The sequence below is a fragment of the Paroedura picta genome, chromosome 9 (assembly GCF_049243985.1).
Source record: "Paroedura picta isolate Pp20150507F chromosome 9, Ppicta_v3.0, whole genome shotgun sequence".
Taxonomy (NCBI): Eukaryota; Metazoa; Chordata; class Lepidosauria; order Squamata; family Gekkonidae; genus Paroedura; species Paroedura picta.
In genome coordinates, this window is record NC_135377.1 from 74,330,466 (window position 1) to 74,350,147 (window position 19,682).

The 19,682-nt window shown below is 50.9% G+C and overlaps 1 protein-coding gene across 3 annotated transcripts in view; it reads right to left on the reverse strand.

Moving 5' to 3' along the window:
* Positions 1-16,456: 16,456 nt before the first annotated feature.
* TRIO (trio Rho guanine nucleotide exchange factor) overlaps positions 16,457-19,682 on the reverse strand; it is a 309,088-nt gene continuing 305,862 nt past the window's right edge. For all 3 annotated transcript variants that reach the window (XM_077353339.1, XM_077353341.1, XM_077353340.1), the window contains exon 57: positions 16,457-18,837. In XM_077353339.1, the coding sequence (XP_077209454.1) occupies positions 18,295-18,837 (543 nt within the window). In that variant the 3' untranslated portion in view covers positions 16,457-18,294. The remainder of the gene's footprint in view (positions 18,838-19,682) is intronic.

The following is a 19,682-nucleotide window of genomic DNA, read 5'->3' on the forward strand; positions in this document are numbered from 1 at the left end:
GGCTTTCTGTGTTCCTTTTATTATGGATATATCACAGAAATTTCATGAGACTGAAAGTTCAGCAAACAAGCAGGTTCAGGTGGTTTAACTGCGTCGGTTTGGAGCAATAGAACAAAGTTCAAATCCAGTCAGCCACCTTTAAGACCAGCAAAGTTTAACTCTGGGTATAAACCTCCATGTGCTCGCCTACTTCAGATACATTAAAACACACTTCCCCAAGTGGGAAGTTTATACATGGGGGAGGGGGGTTACTTGCCACGAAGGGCATAAGGATGCGTAAGATGCATAAGGAACAGAATGATTAGAGCTCAGATTGGATTCAAGCAGTTTGTAAGACCTGTGAATGCCAGCAAATGAGCATACAAATTAGCATACAAAGAACTAACATAGATGTGAGAACCTACTTTCAGGCCGGTGATTCCAGTCTTAGCTATACTTAGAATCACAGAATCATAGAGTTGGAAGGGGCCATACAGGCCATCTAGTCCAACCCCCTGCTCAACGCAGGATCAGCCCTAAGCATCCTAAAGCATCCAAGAAAAGTGTGTATCCAACCTTTGCTTGAAGACTTCCAGTGAGGGGGAGCTCACCACCTCCTTAGGCAGCCTATTCCACTGCTGAACTACTCTGACGGTGAAAATTTTTTCCCTTATATCTAGCCTATATCGTTGTACTTGTAGTTTAAACCCATTACTGCGTGTCCTCTCCTCTGCAGCCAGCAGAAACAGCATCCTGCCCTCCTCCAAGTGACAACCTTTCAAATACTTAAAGAGGGCTATCATGTCCCCTCTCAACCTCCTTTTCTCCAGGCTGAACATTCCCAAGTCCCTCAACCTATCTTCATAGGGCTTGGTCCCTTGGCCCCAGATCATCTTCGTCGCTCTCCTCTGTACCCTTTCAATTTTATCTACGTCCTCCTTGAAGTGAGGCCTCCAGAACTGCACACAGTACTCCAGGTGTGGTCTGACCAGTGCCGTATACAATGGGACTATGACATCTTGTGATTTTGATGTGATGCCTCTGTTGATACAGCCCAAAATGCCATTTGCCTTTTTTACCGCTGCATCACACTGCCTGCTCATGTTTAGTTTACAATCCACAAGTACCCCAAGGTCTCGTTCACACACAGTGCTACCTAGAAGCGTATCCCCCATCCAGTAGGCATGCTTTTCATTTTTCTGACCCAGATGCAGAACTTTACACTTATCTTTATTAAATTGCATCTTGTTCTCATTTGCCCATTTTTCCATTGTGTTCAGATCTCGTTGAACTCTGTCTCTATCTTCCGGAGTATTTGCCAGTCCTCACAATTTGGTGTCATCTGCAAACTTGATGAGTAGTCCCTCCACCCCCTCATCTAGATCATTAATAAATATGTTAAAAAGTACCGGGCCGAGCGCTGAGCCCTGAGGTACCCCGCTACTCACCTCTCTCCAGTCTGATGAACCACCATTGACAACAACTCTTTGAGTGCGGTTCTCTAACCAATTCCCTATCCACCTGACTATCTGAAAATCCTGATTGCAGTCCTTCAACTTATCCATGAGAACATCAGGGGGAACCTTGTCAAAAGCTTTACTAAAATCCAAGTAAATTACATCAACCGAATTTCCCCGATCCAGCAAACCTGTTACTTGGTCAAAAAAAGAAACTAGGTTGGTCTGGCAGGACCTGTTGGAGACAAATCCATGCTGACTTCCTTGGATCACCAAATTGTCCTCCAGATGTTTGCAGATTGCTCCCTTTAATATCTGCTCCATTATCTTCCCCACAACAGAGGTCAGACTCACTGGTCTGCAGTTTCCTGGGTCATCCTTCCTCCCTTTTTTGAAGATCGGAATAACGTTTGCTCTTTTCCAGTCCTCCAGGACATCTCCAGTCCTTAAAGAGGTTCCAAAGGTGATGGACAAGGGCTGTGCTAGTTCTCTGGAAAGTTCTTTGAGTACTCTCGGGTGCATTTCATCTGAACCAGGGGATTTGAACTCATCCAGTGCAGCTAAATGCCTCTCGACAACCTCTCTATCCATGTTAACCTGCCACCCAGACACTATCCTTTGGCTACAGCCATCTCTAGATGTGCCTAAACACTTTGACCTGTGGGATAAAACTGATGTAAAATAGGCACTAAGCCTTTCTGCTTTCTCTGCATCTTTCGTTAGAGTTTGTCCATCTGCACCCAACAGTGGGCCTATTGACTCCTTTACTTTACGTTTGCTCCTCACATAACTGACAAATCTTTTCTTGTTACAATGGGCTTCCCTGGCCAATCTTAGCTCACTCTCAGCTTTGGCCTTTCTGATGATTGATCTACAGTGCCTAGTAACCTGTAGGTACTCTTCTTTAGAGCTCTGTCCTTCCTTCCATTTCCTGAACATTTTCCTTTTCTTTCTTAGTTCCTCTTTGTCAGGATTGTAGAATCTCTGTCATAAATTAGCCTGAGTTCCTCCATGTCAGTTATACTGCTTGATTGGGCCTGGCGCCTGCTTGCCCTGGCCTTGTAGTTTGTAAGCTATAAAGTAGAGTAGTGATGTTATGTTAACCTTTATCTTGTTGTGGGCTCACAGGGTTGTTGTCACCTCTCTCAAGGCTGGGAGAATGGAATCCTGTTGTTTTAACACACATGTCTTTTCTCTCCTACCCCCCCTCCTTGGGAACTGTCAAGTTTTGGGCGGGAGAAATGTATTGATAAGCTGGGGCAAATCTGGCCTCTGGTCAGATTTGACTTTCAGTCCAATGCGTATAGTGCTATTCAATAAAACTCTTTTCTTTTGAATAAGTTTTGTTGTGAGTTTCCTGTGCGTCTGACATCAAGTCAAATCTCACAACTCCTTTCACCTGCAAAAATGCAGGGCGAGGGACATACTTTTTCTGAGCAGGGAGAGGGCCTGGATTGGGACCTTTCCCAGGGCGACGGCGCTGGTGCAGGGCCGTACAGCTCGGGCATGCTGAGGGCAGTCTCGGGGACAACCCCGGGGCCCGAGGAATTTTTGGAACGACACGTCACCCAGCGTAGGCGATTGTCAAAGTACGACCGCCCTACTGGGGACGAATTGTGGCCGGAGCACCTGGCACTGCCTAGCTACGGACTGGAGCCTGTGGGTGAGACGCAGGACTTGCAGTACAAGCTGGACAGGGTGACCAACTGGCTGCAGGACCTTTCGGGTCGGCTGGATCCGGAGGAGAAACGCCGGACACAACGCCTGTTGAAGGAAGTGCTCGGTGGTGGTGCGCACGATTCCAGCGGGCGCAGAGCGAGCGGTGGGCTTGCCCTGCGGGAGCACGGCATGGCGGATACGCAAGCAGCAGCGGACGCTGAAGCGGTGGCCAGGGCCAGAGCGCAGCTGGAGATCGAGGCGGAGGCGGCGGCTCGAGCGAGAGCGCAGAGGGAAAGGGAAAACGAAGACGAGGAGCGAGAGGACGCGGGCGGCGCTGGCGGCGACGGAGCCGGAGGCGACGGCGCGGACGGAGGCGACGAAGCAGCGGCGGCGGCGGCGGCGGCGGCGGCGGCGGACGTTGCGGGAGCCGAGGCGGCAGCAGCAGCAGCGGCACGAGAAGCGGCGGCGGCGGCCGCGCGGGCAGCAGAGGCGGCGAGGGTGGCAGATCGAGCGAGAGCGGCGGCGGGGAGAGGACGAGGCATCGGCCGTGGTGCAAGACCCCTGGTCCCAGCCCCGGCGCCAGCGGATTGGGGCCCAGGACGCCTACCCCCCCACCTCCGTGGAGTGGAGATGCGGAGCACCTATAAATTCAAGGCTAAGTTTTCGGGGAACCCCGCGGATTTTCCTACGTTCCTGGTACATCTCCAGGCCTACATGATGGACATGGGTTTTACTTTCCATGACGACGCCGAGCGGGTGCGCTTTGTGGGGGAAGCCCTGGAAGGCAAGGCTGCCAAATGGTTTGTGGACTTGTACCGTTACCATCCCCAAGCCATCCGCAACTACAACCATTTCCTGCGGGCCATGCGCCAGATGTACGTGGAGCCGTTCGAACGGGAGACTGCAGAGAAGAAACTCAGAGCTCACCGGCAAGGAAAATTGTCAGTGGTTGAGTATGCCAGGGAATTTAAGGAGCTGGCGTCTTCGGTGCCGGACTGGACCGAACCCCAACGCGTACTGGCGTTTGTGGGGGGCCTCAATCCCACTCTGGCTGACAAATGCCTCCTTTTGGAAGACCCGCTTACAGTCGACGGGTGGGTCCAATTGGCTGGAGAGATGGAAAATCGATTGGAGCGGGCCTCGATGGTTCAGGTCCTGGCGGGTAAAACCGTGGCGAAGACTTCCACCCCGGCGAAAGTCAAGCCCCGAGCGAAGCTGGAGCCGACTGAGCGCACCCGGCGCATGGCGAAAGGGCTGTGCTTGGGCTGCGGCCAAGCGGGGCATTTTCTCGCACAATGCCCGTCAAAAGCGGGATCGACCCCGAGAGCCGCGAGCAGCCCCCCACCGAAAGCTCAGCCCGCCAAGAAAGCCGCTCCGAAGAAAAGTGCCAAGTCTCTTCTGGTGCCAGTGGCTGCCGTACCGGCGGTGGACGACTCGGAGGAAAGTAGCGGGCTGGAGGAGGAGGACCAAGCTGAGGCGCAGTCGGGAAACGAGGACGGTCTGCTGTAAAGGCGCCCCGCCAGCAGGCCGCCAACAGGGGCAAACGCGCGGTGAGTGATTCCCCCTTGCTGCTCTTACCTGCCAATCTCTCCAACCCCAAGTCGGGGAAAACAGTGGGTGTCCGATGTATCGTGGACTCGGGGTGCACCCAATCCTTAGTGAGCCCGGCGCTGGCCGAGACTTTGGGGGTGGGAAAGGTGCCGCTGAAAGAACCCTTGCCAATCACCCAATTAGATGGGAAATGTGCCCCCGGAGGGGAAGCCACGGCAAAAACGCGCCCAATGGACTTGGACATAAAAAAACATTGGGAGCAAATCCAACCTTTGGTAGCCCCTCACTCTGCCTTCCCTTGCGTGTTGGGATTGGATTGGCTGAAGGAACATGACCCCCTAGTGAAATGGAAAGAAGGGACTGTGGAATTCACCTCTCCCGCTTGCGAGCAGCACGCTCGGCCGCAGAGCCCCCCGAGCTCGGGGGTTGTTGCCGCATTGGGATCCGGGGGGGCAGCGCTTCCTCCCGAGTATCGGGACTTTGCTGATGTGTTCGCGGAGGTGGAGTGCAACCAACTTCCCCCCCATCGTAAAACTGACTGTGCAATTGAATTGAAGAAGGGGGAACCCCTCCCCAAAGCCAAGCTTTACTCCATGAGCCCGCGGGAAATGGCGGAGCTCAGGGAATTTTTGGATAAAAACTTGGCGAGGGGCTTTATTAGACCGGCCACATCGTCCTTGGCGGCCCCGGTCCTCTTTGTGAAAAAGAAAGACGGTTCACTGCGTTTGTGCACCGACTACCGGGGTTTGAACGCAGTCTCCACATGCAACGCCTACCCGCTCCCCCTGATAAAGGACTTATTGGGCCACTTGGGGAAGGCGCGAATTTTCACGAAACTGGATTTAAGGGAGGCCTATTACCGGGTCCGAATAAAGAAGGGACACGAATATTTGACAGCCTTTAACACTCCCCTGGGGCAGTTTGAGTACACCGTAATGCCGTTCGGCCTCGCCGGCGCTCCGGGCGTGTTCATGAATATGATTAATGAAATTATGCATGATTTATTGTACCGGGGGGTGTTGGTTTATATTGATGATATTCTTGTGTATTCAGAAAATGTTGAGAGTCATGCTAAACTGGTCCGTGAGGTGCTCCGCCGCTTGCGGGAGCACCAGTTGTTTGCCAAACTGTCAAAATGCGAGTTCCACCAAGACGCGGTGGAGTTCCTGGGCTTCAGGGTCTCCCAGGCTGGGATTGAAATGGACCCGGGCAAAGTGCGGGACCTGTTGGCGTGGGAACCCCCCCGTACTAGGAGGCAATTACAAAGTTTCTTGGGGTTCGCTAATTTTTATAGAACCTTTATCCCCAATTTTGCCAAAGTAGCGTTGCCTCTTACTGATTTGTTGAAAACCAAACAAGGGGGAAAGACAGCTAACCGTCCGGGGGCGCCTCTCCATTGGACTCCCCCATGCCAGGACGCGTTTGACAGACTGAAATTGTTGTTTACGTCCGAACCGGTGCTGGCCCATGCTGACCCAACTAGGCAATTCACCGTGCAAGTAGATTCCTCGGACGTGGCAATGGGGGCCGTGATCCTCCAAGAGGGGGAGGATGGGAAATTGCACCCACTGGCCTATCTTTCAAAGAAATTTTCTGGGGCGGAACGAAACTGGGCCATTTGGGAGAAGGAAGCGGCCGCAGTCAAATTGGCTCTTTCCACTTGGAGGCATTGGTTAGAGGGGTCCGCAGTGCCATTTGTGGTCTGGACGGATCATAAAAACCTCCAGGCGCTCAAGCAGCCCCGCTCGCTTTCGGCAAAGCAGATGAGATGGGCGGAGTTTTTCGCTCGTTTTAACTTCTCCCTTAAACATCTACCCGGCAAAATGAACTTTCTGGCAGACGCCCTGTCGCGCCTGCCCCAGTACAACAGCAAACGAGACCCATTGGTGGATACAGTTTTTACCCCCGCCCAACTGGGGATGGCCGCGGTGACGCGCAGCCACACGAAGTCTGCAACGCCCATTCCAGGGGGTTGGGTCCAGAAGGAGTTGTCACAGGACTCGGAATTCTACTCCCTCCGCCCCGATCTGACTGAGAAGGGGGGGCTCTTTTTCAAAGGCGAGAGACTTTTTGTCCCGGCTGCGGCCAGGGGAGAGGTTTTAAAACTTTGTCACGATGTGAAAACAGCTGGACATTTTGGGTTTGTGAAAACTCTGCACCTTGGTGGCCCTCTCTGCGCAAGGATGTGGAAAAGTATGTGCAGGGGTGCCCCATTTGTGTCGCCTCAAAACCTGCTGGGGGAAAGAAAAAAGGGCTGTTGCAGCCCCAGCCCACCCCCTCTCGGCCTTGGACGGATGTCACTATGGATTTTATTACGGACTTACCTCCCAGTCAAGGGAAAACCGTCATTTGGGTGGTGGTGGACGCTTTTTCAAAGCAGGCTCATTTTATCCCGTGCACGGCCTTGCCTACTGCAGCCAAATTGGCTTCAATGTTTATTAACCACGTGGTACGTCTGCACGGGATCCCGACACGTGTTCTGACGGATCGGGGCCCCCAGTTCGTTGCCAAGTTCTGGCGGGAGCTCCTGAAGTTGTTAGGTATAGAACAAGCCCTCACTTCAGGCTATCACCCCGAGTCTAATGGCCAGACCGAGAGAGTCAACCAGATCTTGGAGCAATACTTAAGCTGCTTTATCAATCATCAGCAAGATGACTGGGTTTCCTTACTGCCACTCGCTGAATTTGCCTATAACAATGGGGCCCACGCCTCAACGGGGGTATCCCCCTTCAAGGTGGTGTATGGGACTGATTTAGTGGCAGCACCCACCTGGGAACTTAGCTCCACCGAAGCCCCTGACATAAATAAGTGGGCTGCAACCATCAGTGCAGGGTGGCCGGAGATAGTGGCCAGCCTCAAAGGAGCGAAACAGGCCTATAAAGCCCAGGCAGATAAAAAACGGGTACCTGCACCTGAATGGAAAGTGGGGGATCTGGCCTATTTGTCCACAAAGAATTTGCGGTGTCAACAAAAATCCAAGAAGCTTGGCCCAAAATATGTGGGCCCATTTAAAGTGGTTAAACTAATAAATGCTGTAACTGTGGAACTTGCTTTACCAAAGACTTATAGGAATGTGCATCCGGTTTTTCATTCCAGCCTGCTGCGGAGAGCCCCCGTCCCGGATGAATGGCACCCTCCTCCAGCTACGCCTGTGCCGATATACATCGACAAAGACACCCACTATGAAGTTAACCAAATTTTAGACTCTCGTATGCATAAGGGTCGCCTCCAGTATTTGGTCGATTGGAAAGATTTTCCCTCTGGGGACAAGGAGTGGGTTGAGGCTGGGAATGTGAAGGCACCCCGCCTTCTCCGGGCTTTCCATCGAGCATTCCCTGATTGTCCTCGCCCGGTGGATGCCGGCTAGGTGGGGGAGTGAGTTAGTTTTAATGCGGAGGGATGTCAGGATTGTAGAATCTCTGTCATAAATTAGCCTGAGTTCCTCCATGTCAGTTATACTGCTTGATTGGGCCTGGCGCCTGCTTGCCCTGGCCTTGTAGTTTGTAAGCTATAAAGTAGAGTAGTGATGTTATGTTAACCTTTATCTTGTTGTGGGCTCACAGGGTTGTTGTCACCTCTCTCAAGGCTGGGAGAATGGAATCCTGTTGTTTTAACACACATGTCTTTTCTCTCCTACCCCCCCTCCTTGGGAACTGTCAAGTTTTGGGCGGGAGAAATGTATTGATAAGCTGGGGCAAATCTGGCCTCTGGTCAGATTTGACTTTCAGTCCAATGCGTATAGTGCTATTCAATAAAACTCTTTTCTTTTGAATAAGTTTTGTTGTGAGTTTCCTGTGCGTCTGACACTCTTGAAGTTCTCTGTTCATCCAAATAGGCTTCTTAGAGCTCCTGCAGTGTTTTCGTATTTCTGGGATAGTCATTGATTGAGCATGCAATAGCTCTTGTTTGAGTAGCACCCACCCTTCACATGCTCCCTTCCCTTCCAGCATTCTCGTCCATGGTATGACACTCATCATGTTTATGAGTTTATTAAAGTTTGCCCCACGAAAATCCAACATCCGCGTCTGGCTACAAGCTTCCTTGGCTCCCCATCTCAAAAGGAATTCTATGAGGACATGGTCACTTCCCCCTAGGGTCCCCACCTCCTTCACCTCATCCACCAACTCTTGCCTGTTGGTCAGTATTAAGTCCAGTATGGCTGAACCTCTTGTGGGTTCATCTACCATTTGATAAATGAAATTGTCAGCCAGGCAGGTCAGAAACTTGCATGACTGAGGACGCATCGCAGAGTTAGTTTCCCAGCACACATCTGGGAAATTGAAGTCACCCATGATGACAAGGTCCTGCCGTTTGGATATTTTCTCAAGTTGCTCACAAAGTGCAGCATCCACATCCTTTCGTTGGTTCTAATTCTTCATTTGAGTTAGCCCTTGATGGCAACAAACCTCCCCCCTCCCCCCACTGATATGTAACATTTCAGGAAATCTGGTTTAATGTCTCTGAAGAATTCTTATAGAATAGAATCATAGAGTTGGAAGGGGCCATACAGGCCATCTAGTCCAACCCCCTGCTCTACGCAGGATCAGCCCTAAGCATCCTAAAGCATCCAAGAAAAGTGTGTATCCAACCTTTGCTTGAAGACTGCCAGTGAGGGGGAGCTCACCACCTCCTATTCCACTGCTGAACTACTCTGACTGTGAAAATTTTTTTCCTGATATCTAGCCTATATCGTTGTACTTGAAGTTTAAACCCATTACTGCGTGTCCTCTCCTTTGCAGCCATCAGAAACAGCATCCTGCCCTCCTCCACGTGACAACCTTTCAAATACTTAAAGAAGGCTATCATGTCCCCTCTCGATTCTGCATCTATCCGTGCCCATTTATACCCAGAATTGAGCAGTTAGTCTTGCACTCATGGTCTTCTGCTACAGACTGACTAACATGGCGACCCGCTTTGACTTAACCGATGATCCGTACATGAACTTAAGCCTGAGTCCAAGGGTATGTTTGAAACCAACAGAGTTTTAATTCTGGGTCTCAGCTTCTGTGTGCAGGCATGCTCCCTCAGGGCCTCTTTCTTTGATCCAGGAGGCTTCTGTGCTGCTGGTCCTCCAGGTCTGACTGGCCAGAGATTCCGGCTTTCTTGGAGGGGAGGCATGTAGTTGTGAGTTTCCTGCATTGTTGGACTAGATGACCCTGGAGCTCCCTTCCAACTCCATGATTCTGTGATTCCTGTCTCATGTGGGGCAAACAGTGTGGCCTATGCCAGCCCTTCAAACTACCACTATCTACAACCCAATTAAAACCACCCAATTAAGCTTTTTTCTCAGTTTTGCTCGGTGTCCTGGGGCTGGACGGCAGGCCGAGCCTCTTCCTTCCTCCCAGCCACCCCACTCTCTGGCCCAGCTTGGCTTTTCTTCCAGAAGGAATGAGGAGGAAGTTGGGGGTGGGACAGACCTGCCATTGGCCCTCCATGAGGGAAAGTGTGAATTGTCAGTCACACAACGTTCTGCGGAGCAGTATAAATAAAGCAGTAAGGGCAAGTTGGGAGGAGAAAGGGGCGGGCTGAGTCCGTGACAAAAAACTCGGCTCCTGATTGGCCCCTCCGAGTGTCACTCGGGGGGCCAAGTGGCCAATGGGGAGCCGCGTGCAGCTACTTGGCCCGTTCTCGGCTCTGTGCTCTGGCGAATCGGCCATCCTCGCCTCTGTGCTTCCGCTCCCAAACATGCTTCGCCGGCGGGAAAGGAGCAGTGTCTTCGACTGGTGGCTCTACTCCTTTCCAGCAGCGAACCCAGGGACGCAGTGGCCCTGCTCCTTTCCTGCTGCCGAGGCATGCACCTTGCCCGGGGGGGGGGAAGGCCTTCCCCCCATGCCGCCATTACAGCTCTGGTCGCTTCTACTGCACCCAGCCACCCGCCAAGCCGACCTGCATGCTGGGACCCACCGCAACTCCAAAGTTAAGTGCTTGCCCGCCGCACCCCCCCAACTGTGGCCCCCCCATACCCACCCACCCGCCGCGCTCTTCCGCCCTTCGCACCCTCCCACGTTGCCCCTGCAAAACGCCGCCACTACACTGCCGCTTTCCTACCCCCTACACCCCACCCTCCCATGAAGCCTCCCACCCAACGTATCCTTCTCCCTGCCCACCCCCCCCAACAGTCACCGCCGCACTCCCCCCTTCCGCAGATCCACCAAACAACCCCTCGCCGTCTTCCGCCACCCCCCCAAAACCTGCCTTCCCGCTCCCCCCACTTTTCCGTGGATCCCCCACCCACCTGTCGGTGTCTTCCCCACCCCCTTAAGTCGCCCCTGTGATCCATCCCCGATTCCCCCGCCCCGTGCACCCATGCACCCACCCCTCTTGACCCCACGCTCTTCCCCCACAATTAGCACCCCCTTGCCACTCCCCCTCGGACCCTTCAACCCCCTCCTTTCCCCCCTCCCAGTCCACCTCCCTCCCTCCATTTCTCTCCTTCCTGCCTCTCTCTCTCTCCCTCTCACTTGCTCTCTTTCGACCTGCCTGTATTTCTGCCTCTCTCCCTCTCTCCCTTCTATGCATCCCTTCACCCACCCCTTGCCCTCCTTTCTCACTCCCATCCCTCCTTCCCTCTTCTACCTTCCTTTCATTCCTTATTCCAATCCACTAGCGCCCGCTTTATTTTATCTACAGAGGGTTTAATTTCTAGTGGTTAATAATGATGAAGATACGGTTAAAGATTTCGTTTTTTTCTCTATGTCTCACCAAGCTTTATTTACAGCCATAAAGAACTAGCTACCTGCCAAGTGAAAAAAGTGGGAAGCTTTAATTAGACATTGCATTGCTAGTTGTAAATAATTGCAACAATAAGAAAAACAAACAATAGGAGAAAATTTTTTCACAGTCAGAGTAGTTCAGCAGTGGAATGGGCTGCCTAAGGAGGTGGTGAGCTCCCCCTCACTGGCAGTCTTCAAGCAAAGGTTGGATGCACACTTTTCTTGGATGCTTTAGGATGCTTAGAGCTGATCCTGGGTTGAGCAGGGGGTTGGACTAGATGGCCTGTATGGCCCCTTCCAACTCTATGATTCTGTGATTCTATGAAATGCTACGAGTTGAATGCACCTCAGATGGCAGACTTTTAAGGCTTTGCAATCATTTATCTCATTACTTTCTATGCCATTAAACACAGGGGGCTCATAACGCAGGGGGCTCCAGTAACGTACCCAGCACAGCACGATAGGTTTAAATTTATTTTGCAGCAACTTTACCTCCCGGATTGCCTTGAGGCAGAGGCATGCTGGGCAGGGAAAGCACAGAATACAGGATGGGAATCTTTTCAACAGACTCCAACCTCCTGACTCCTTCAGCAATTATCAGAACAGGAATTAGCAGACACTGCATGAGAAAAAATGTCTGAACAAGGGCTGGAGAGATACAGAAATTCATGATGGCCACATCATAATTCTAAAGCAGCTGGAAGGGAAACTAGGAACACTACAAAACAGATTTTCAGAACAAATTTAAGGGGCTTTCCGCACTCCTTCAAAATCGCACAATGGTTGCCAATTGAATTCACTACAGTTTTGCCATTATGCACAACATCGTTGACAATCTGCCACACATCTGAAACCGATCCGCAAAAAGCGCTTCCTTGTAGCACTTTCAGGGAAATCCCCAAAAGTGGATTCACCCTCCGGAAAGCGCTACACTCCTGCAACCAATCTGCAACACTAGTGGGAAAGTTCTGTGCGTTACCATTGTTGTGGTTTCTACAAAGTCCCTCCCCCTGGCTCTCTCCTCTGATCTTCTGGTGAAGCAATCGCCATTTTTTTTTCTCCGAGCAAGCGGAGATCAAATCACCAGCAAGCCTTCGTTTACCCAGTGAGGCTTCCCCGGCTGCAGTCCCTCCCCAGAGCTCTTTACAGTCACTAAGCACAAACAACAGAGAAGCCCGTTTGCTGATGTATTTTCCCTTTATTTTTTACAGTTTTCGGCCAAAAATCGGGCCCGTGAGGGGGGGGGGGGATTTTTTTTTTCACTCGGGGGGAGCGTGGCAACGATGAAACGACAGCTCAAACACACCTGCCAGCTGGATGGGTCTCTCCATTGCAACGAATCAACACATATTCGTTGCAACGGGTGTGTGTGTTTTTTTTTAAAACCCTTTCTTAAAGGGAAAGGGGCTGTTTGGGAGCATGCTAACGGCTGCCCATTGACTGCTTGACGGCCAGGGGCGGGACGAGCTCGGCAATAGCGCTTCCTTTCTAGCGATTTTTGCTGAGATCGGAAGCTTGTGGGAAACGATGGAAACGCAACTGGATTCCACTACAAAGGCAGGTATGCATAACGATGAATTCCACTATTTTAAATGGCGATTTTTCGTTCAGCAAACAATTTGCTACAAGGATCCCGGTGCGGAAAGCCCCTAAATTTAGAACTAATTTAAAAGCATATTATCCTGAAAACTTAAGGGACTTGCCAGGTTTGAAGCAAAATTTGAAAAATGGGGGGGGGGAACCCTCTGGAGAATTAAATTCCCCCCAAATTAAAAACAAACAAACAAACAAAAACACCTTATCAACTGAAATGGTGGCAGCCCCCTGCCTGGCCGCCACTAGCGAGTTCTGGCTATGGATTCCAGGAGCAGCTTCTCTGGGCCTTGCTGCACACTGGGGGCACACGAGTTGTGGCTTTGGACTTGCAGTGGTTCCCAAGTCCCGTTGCCCGCAGATGGGGGCTGGGCCCTGGAGGTTTGGTGGTCTTAGAGATGGACGTCCCCCTGCCTGAGTCTCACAGGCTTCCCCTCGTACTTCCTCTCATGTAGTCCGCTTCCTCTAACCTGCCCTTTCTCAACTTATTTTACCACCGAGAGACCTCTGAACATTCCTCAGCCTTAGAGAAACCCCAGAAGTGGTGTGATCCTGCAGAATAGGGTTGGGAAGCAGAGCTGTGGACACGCCCACCTGAAGCCCCTCCCCCTGCCACCCCCTCCAGGCCCATCATTGGCCATTGGGGGGGGGAGGTCGACATGACCATATATGGTCATATCTCCTGATAAATTTTAAAAATATGTAAAAAATTAACTAAATCCTACCCACCCAAGAAACCCTTTCAGGGCTGTCAAGAAGCCCCAGCTCTAATCTATAAGCAAGATATGTCATTTCTATAAAGGTGATTAACTCACTACCTGACTGGCTCTCCATGGCCTAGGCTGCCAATAGACAGCGTTCTCTCCACAATGGAGGGCCAGTAACAAGCCTGCCCTGCCCCAGCCACCTCCCCCTCCTTTCGTCCAACTGGAAAGCAGAGCCCACCTACTCTGCTGGCCCCCCTCGGAAGGGGAACGGGATGGCTGTGGGGGAGGGAGAGGCCAAGTCGCAGCAGGCCTGTCCCAGGGAGCTCAGGGCAGCCTCCAAGGCCACCGACCCACCCAAGATCCTGGATGTGGGGGAGGAAATGGCCGCCTGCTGGCACGACAGGGCTCGCTGCAGCTCGTAGAAGCTACTGCATGGCCTGCCCCACTCCAAGCGAAGCATGGAAACGCCAGCCTGCTTACCCAATGGAGGCGACAATGGCCTGCAGAGGCCCCTGTGCAGGCCACCTGACTCCGAGGGAGGGGGGGCTTGTGGAAGGCCCCGGAAACACCCCTGCCAGTCCTGATGGACAACTGTCCTCTGCCCGGGTTATCAAGGTTCTGGGCCCCTTCCTTTGTCCCTTTCTGCTTTTCATCCTTTCCTCGTCTTTCTTCCATTTTTCAGTGCCTCCTTTCACCTCATTTCCTTGTTTTGCTTTCCCCTCCCATCCTCTTTTGTCTCTTTCCCTTTCTTCACCCTTCCTTTTCCCTCCTTCCCTTCCTTTCTCTTCCTTCCTCTCCCACCCCTTTCCCTCCTTCCCCATCTTTCCTTTCTTGTTTGCTTCTTCTTCCTAGCAGCTTTCTCCAGAGGAACTGGTGCACAGAGATTAGCTGTTATTCTTGGTCTCCAGGCCCCAACTGGAGGTTGTGACCAAGCAGCCTGCACACGGAGGGTGGAAGGGGGATTCAGACCTGGCCCTTGAGATCAGACTATGCTACACTGTGATGGATCTCAACCCTGAGCAGGGGGAGGAGGGTCAGCACCCAGGAAGGAGACAGTACAAGCCTGCCTCCTAGCACCCATTGCACCCATGGGCTTTGCCCCTAGTTCCTCAAGAAAGAGACTACTGTGATCTACTGGGAAACACTTTTATTGGGCACTGAGACTTTGGATATTGCTTACCCAGGATGCAAGCTCCCAACTTTTCATAATTGCCCTTTAACACTGTTCATACTTAGATAACTGTTATAAGCATATACTAGGGGCAAAGCCCGTTGCACCTGGCAATACAAGGGGCACTAGGACGCATGCCTGCGGTGTGTCCTCCATGGGTGCTGGCCCTCCTTTATCTGCTCCCTGCGTGAACTTGAGATTCAGCATGGTGAAGTGGTTAGAGAGGAGGAGACTCTAATCTCAAGGGCCAGATCTGATGCCCCACTGCTAGTCCATGTGCAGGCAGCTGGGCTGCCGACCTCCAGGTGGGGGACTAGAGATCTGCAGGGATAAGAACTGACCTCTGGGCACCAGTCCCTCTGGAGAAAACAGCTGGAAGGAAGATAGAAAGAAGGAAGGAGGGAGGGAAAAAGAAACAGGAAGGAAGGAAAGGGGATGATGGAATGAAGGAAGTAATGAGGGATGAATGAAAGGGAGGAAGAAATGGGGGCAAAGGAAGGAAACCAGACAGAAGAAAGGAACAAAGGGAGAGAGAGGAAAAGAGGGAAGGTAAAGGAAGGAAAGGGAACAATGAAAGGAAAGAAGGAATGAAAAGGGGTGAAAGAAGAAAAAAAGGGATGGTAGGTATCTGGCCACAGTGCTGTATCAAATAAATTTGATTTGAGATTTGAGGGATGGTAGGTGTAGGTAGATAAGCTTATAAAGGAAGGAAGAGAAAGGAAGGAGAAAGAGAAGGGAGAAAGAGAAAGGAAGGAAGAGGGAGGGAGGGGACAAAGACTGAAAAAAGGAAGGAAAGGATAAAGTGAGGGAGGGGGGAGAAATGAAGGAAGAATCAAAGGAATGAGGGGAGGAAAGGGGACAAAGTGAGAGAGAGGAAGAAAGAGAATGAAAGAAAGTGGGAGAGGAGGACAGAGGGAGAAGGGGAAAGGAAAGGAGAAAGAAAGTGAAAGAGTGAAAGAAAGGGAGAGGTAGGAAGTAAGAGAGAAGGCAGGGAGGGAGAAAAACTCTCTTGTGCCCCCCCTCCAATTGGGGGGTTTAAGAGAGTGCCCAAAGGCCACCCTAGACCCTAGGGGGCATCATTTTCTCCATCTTCCGTGGGTCCCCCTCTGAAGTGGGCTCACGGAGGTGCACTGAAAGGCCTCACTGGCCCCTGCAGGGCTGGAGGGAGGCTTTTCCTACACCTCCCCCCCCCCACTGACTCAGGAGAGGTCAAAGGCTGTGCTCGGGGATGGAAAGGGGGGCTGTACCTCTTCTCTTACCCCCACCCCCAGGATCTCATCTGGGCATAGTTGCTGTGCTTGGTGTCCTGGGGCTGAACAGGAGGCCGAGCCTCTTCCTCCATTCCAGATATCTCACTCTCTGCCCAAACTTGCCTTTGGGAAAGGCACCAGCAGAAGGGGTGGGTCTTCCTCTCTTCCAGCAGGAAGGAGGAACAGGAGGAGGAGGAGGCCAGGGGCTGGGCTGACTGGCCATTGGTCCTCCTGATGGCCAATCAGGGTGTGAGTTGTCCTCATGCAACTTGAACTTTATTATGGTTAAAGAAGATTGTAAACAAAAAACCCAACGACACTGACATAAGCTCTGTTCCTCCTACTGAAGTGGCCTCCAATAAAAGAAATCAAGCACAACTGTTAAATATGTTTAATTTTTTTAAATAACTGATGGCAAAATAAAATATTTACATCACATCATACTGTGAAAAGGCGCAACATCGCTATACAAAGAAATATACATGCAAAATAAAGCAAAACTTCAACTAAAATAAAAAACAAAACAAAAATTCATAAGCAAAAAAGTTATGGTTGGTATGAATATGCATCCATCCAGCTTTGAGTCTAATTCTCTCTTTAAAAAGTTTCTGTACAACTTTACAAAAAAGAAAAAAATAGTAATAAATAGACAACAGAAGCTGCAACATTAAAATTAAAACCAAAGGGAACGTACACCTTAAGACTGATGGCCATGTCTGCTTTGCATAAGACACAGGCTCGGTTTGTTTCAACAGGCATTATTTACATGCGCATGCGCACATGCACAGACAGACGGCCGAACACCCATGTCCATTCACGGGGACATGGGAAGCCCTCAGTGTCTTCATCTTCCATCCATTGCCATAGCCCTAGAAACCATTTTCCAAAAACAGACATAAATCAAGTTCGGACTGCAATATCTTGACCATACTTCTTCAAAGAGCACAAAATTCATTCAGTTTTCATACAGAGAGAAATACACAAATCTGAATATTCTCAAAAAGTAGAGATTGATTTGGGGGGGGGGAAATAATACTTTGGCATTTTGAACAACAATAACAAACAAATTTCTGTAAAAAAATCACCCTATTTTTATCTAGTTTGCATTTCAGGAAATGAAAAATGTTTTGCAATCCTTTTAAAACCAGCTCTACTTCTGAACCAAGTTCTAAGTGAAACTCCCAATGCAACTAGGTAATGTCACAGATAAACCCCCACCCTCCCCTCACCCCACCCCTGGAAATGCCAAACACAAAGTCAAAAAGCTCGCCATACTATCCGTGTGCTTTTTTTTATCCTATATATTTATTACAGTTACAACAGAGGTCCTCCTAAATAGTTGCATAAAATGTTAAAGCCACAACATTGCACATGATAGGAAATGAAATTTAAAAAATCCCCCCAAGGGGAGGCCATGGACAGTATTTCCTTCCAGCTGGATGCTGCTTGGCAGTGCAGGACACCCAGCCCCTGAGTCCTTTGGGACAGGTCCAGCCAAGACCCGCACAGTGGCAGACCTCCAGTTGGGGAGAGTGACAGGGACACCGACGGAAGGCAGGTAAACAGTCTATTTACAAGTAAGGCCTACATTTTATCAGAGCAAAATGGTTCATTCTATTTGTATGCAAAAATGTTGAGGTTGGATGAACTTATAAGCAAAGTCTGATCTCAGTGCACTGCTATGCAAAACAGACACAGGTGAGGCAACTGGAGCGCTGTATGTCCAAGTGGAAAAGGAATCTGGCGGGTCCAGCAGATGCCAGCTGGGTGGGCAGCCATTTTGCTCCGCCTTCTCTGGGCTTTTAATGCCAGTGCTTTGAACAGAGGTGTATTTCCTTTGTCTAAAATCTTGAAAATGGTAGTTAAAGATCCCTTGCAAAATTGTAATTGTTTGACATTTTTAAAAAAAGGGTTTTTTTGTAGAAACCTGAATAAAATACTGTCGTCAGGGTGAAGTTCTCCGTTGCCTCTTGCTGGGAGCAGGGCTGCAGTCGTCCACCCCACAGGAGGCCCGCCCTGCCAGTCCCAAGAACAACGGGGCAAGGTTGACTTGGAATGCACTTCCACGCGATGAACAGGCAAGCAGCTGACTGGCTTTTTGTTTTTTGTTTTTTCTCTTCCCCCAAATGCAAGTCAACGGCTGTCTGGCAGGAGAGCTCCATCCTGCGTCTGAGTGGCAAGTGAAAGAGAATGAGAGAGAACGTCACACTTTGATTACACTCTTGGCAAGAGTCTGTTCTGTAAGAAGATTTTCATGCTACAAATGGGTCGAACATCATTCTGGTGTTTCCGCCGCTCAATGAAGGAAGTCAGTCTGGCTATGTCGAGGCTATCAGCACTCTGGGCCCCACCTGGCTGCAGCCAGGGCTCCTGGAGGGCCAGCGCAGCAGAAGGACGCTTGGCTGGGTCATCCTGCAGGAGGAAACACACAAAATCTTTGGCCTTCTGGCTGACTCCTCTGAAGTAGTCCTCTGGGAAGCTAAAATCTAAACGACAAATGTTCAGGCAGGTTTCCTCTACACTTTCGTCCAGGAAAGGAGACACGCCACTAAGGAGGACATAGGTGAGCACTCCAAGGCTCCACACGTCTGAGGTCAGGGAGACGGGGTTTCCGAGGATGATTTCGGGAGCTGCAAACTCTGGGTTCCCAAGTAACTGGTGGATGTAATAGGTGGAACTGAGCTGAACTGCGTCTCCAAAGTCAGCCAGGCGGATGGTGGCTCTGGCCAAGCGTTTATCCACCAGAATGTTTTCAGGCTAGGAGACAAAGAGGAGAGGGAGGATTAAAGCCCTATCAAGGGAATGCTTTTGGAGAGCCGGCCGTGCAAGCAGCTGCCTGGCCATTCAGCAGGAGAAAGGAAGGGGCCGTTGTAACCAAAAGCCCTGGTAACCCAGGCCCAAGTAAGGCTGGCACATCTCAGCCTACTGAGCTGACATAACCCTGCACCCGTTCTGTCTTAGGAAGCACCTAGAATGTCTAAAACTGACCTTCCATTGTTTCTAGTCTTCTTATTTATACTTCAGAATACGTAGACCAGAGAGTCAAACGGAATAAAAACCAGCTAAAGACAGGGATGCCGGCACCAAAATGGGCCTGAGCACAGCGGTCCTGTTTGTCTTCACAGACATGTGCCAACTCCACAGTCATTTTCTGGCCTGTGCAGCCAATGTGCAGGAAGGGAAGGAGATGGCCCTAACCCACCCGCTGCACCTTCTGTCCCTCCTCATTTCAGACACGGAGAGGCTGGTCTCACTGTCTTCACAATGAGGGAGGGGAAGATCGGAAGCGTAAGGCATCCATGTCGCATTCATGTGTGGAGAACTCTATGGGCCTGTCAGCCTTTTAGCAACATGCTTGACTAACAGATTCCTACCATTTATGCTTCCCGGAAGCCAAGACTCTCTCCCACGTCAGGGTCTCTGTGGATGCAACCGGTGACATTCTCTAGGGAATGTTAAGGGCAAGGGCTGCCAGAGGGGAGACACCTGGATTCTCCGACCAGTGAGATTTCAGCCACAGGGTTTCACAGATGGATATTAGCAGGTCTCCCATGAGCCTCTTTGGAGGGCTTCTTGAGGTGCTGCCAGACCCGCCCCCCCCC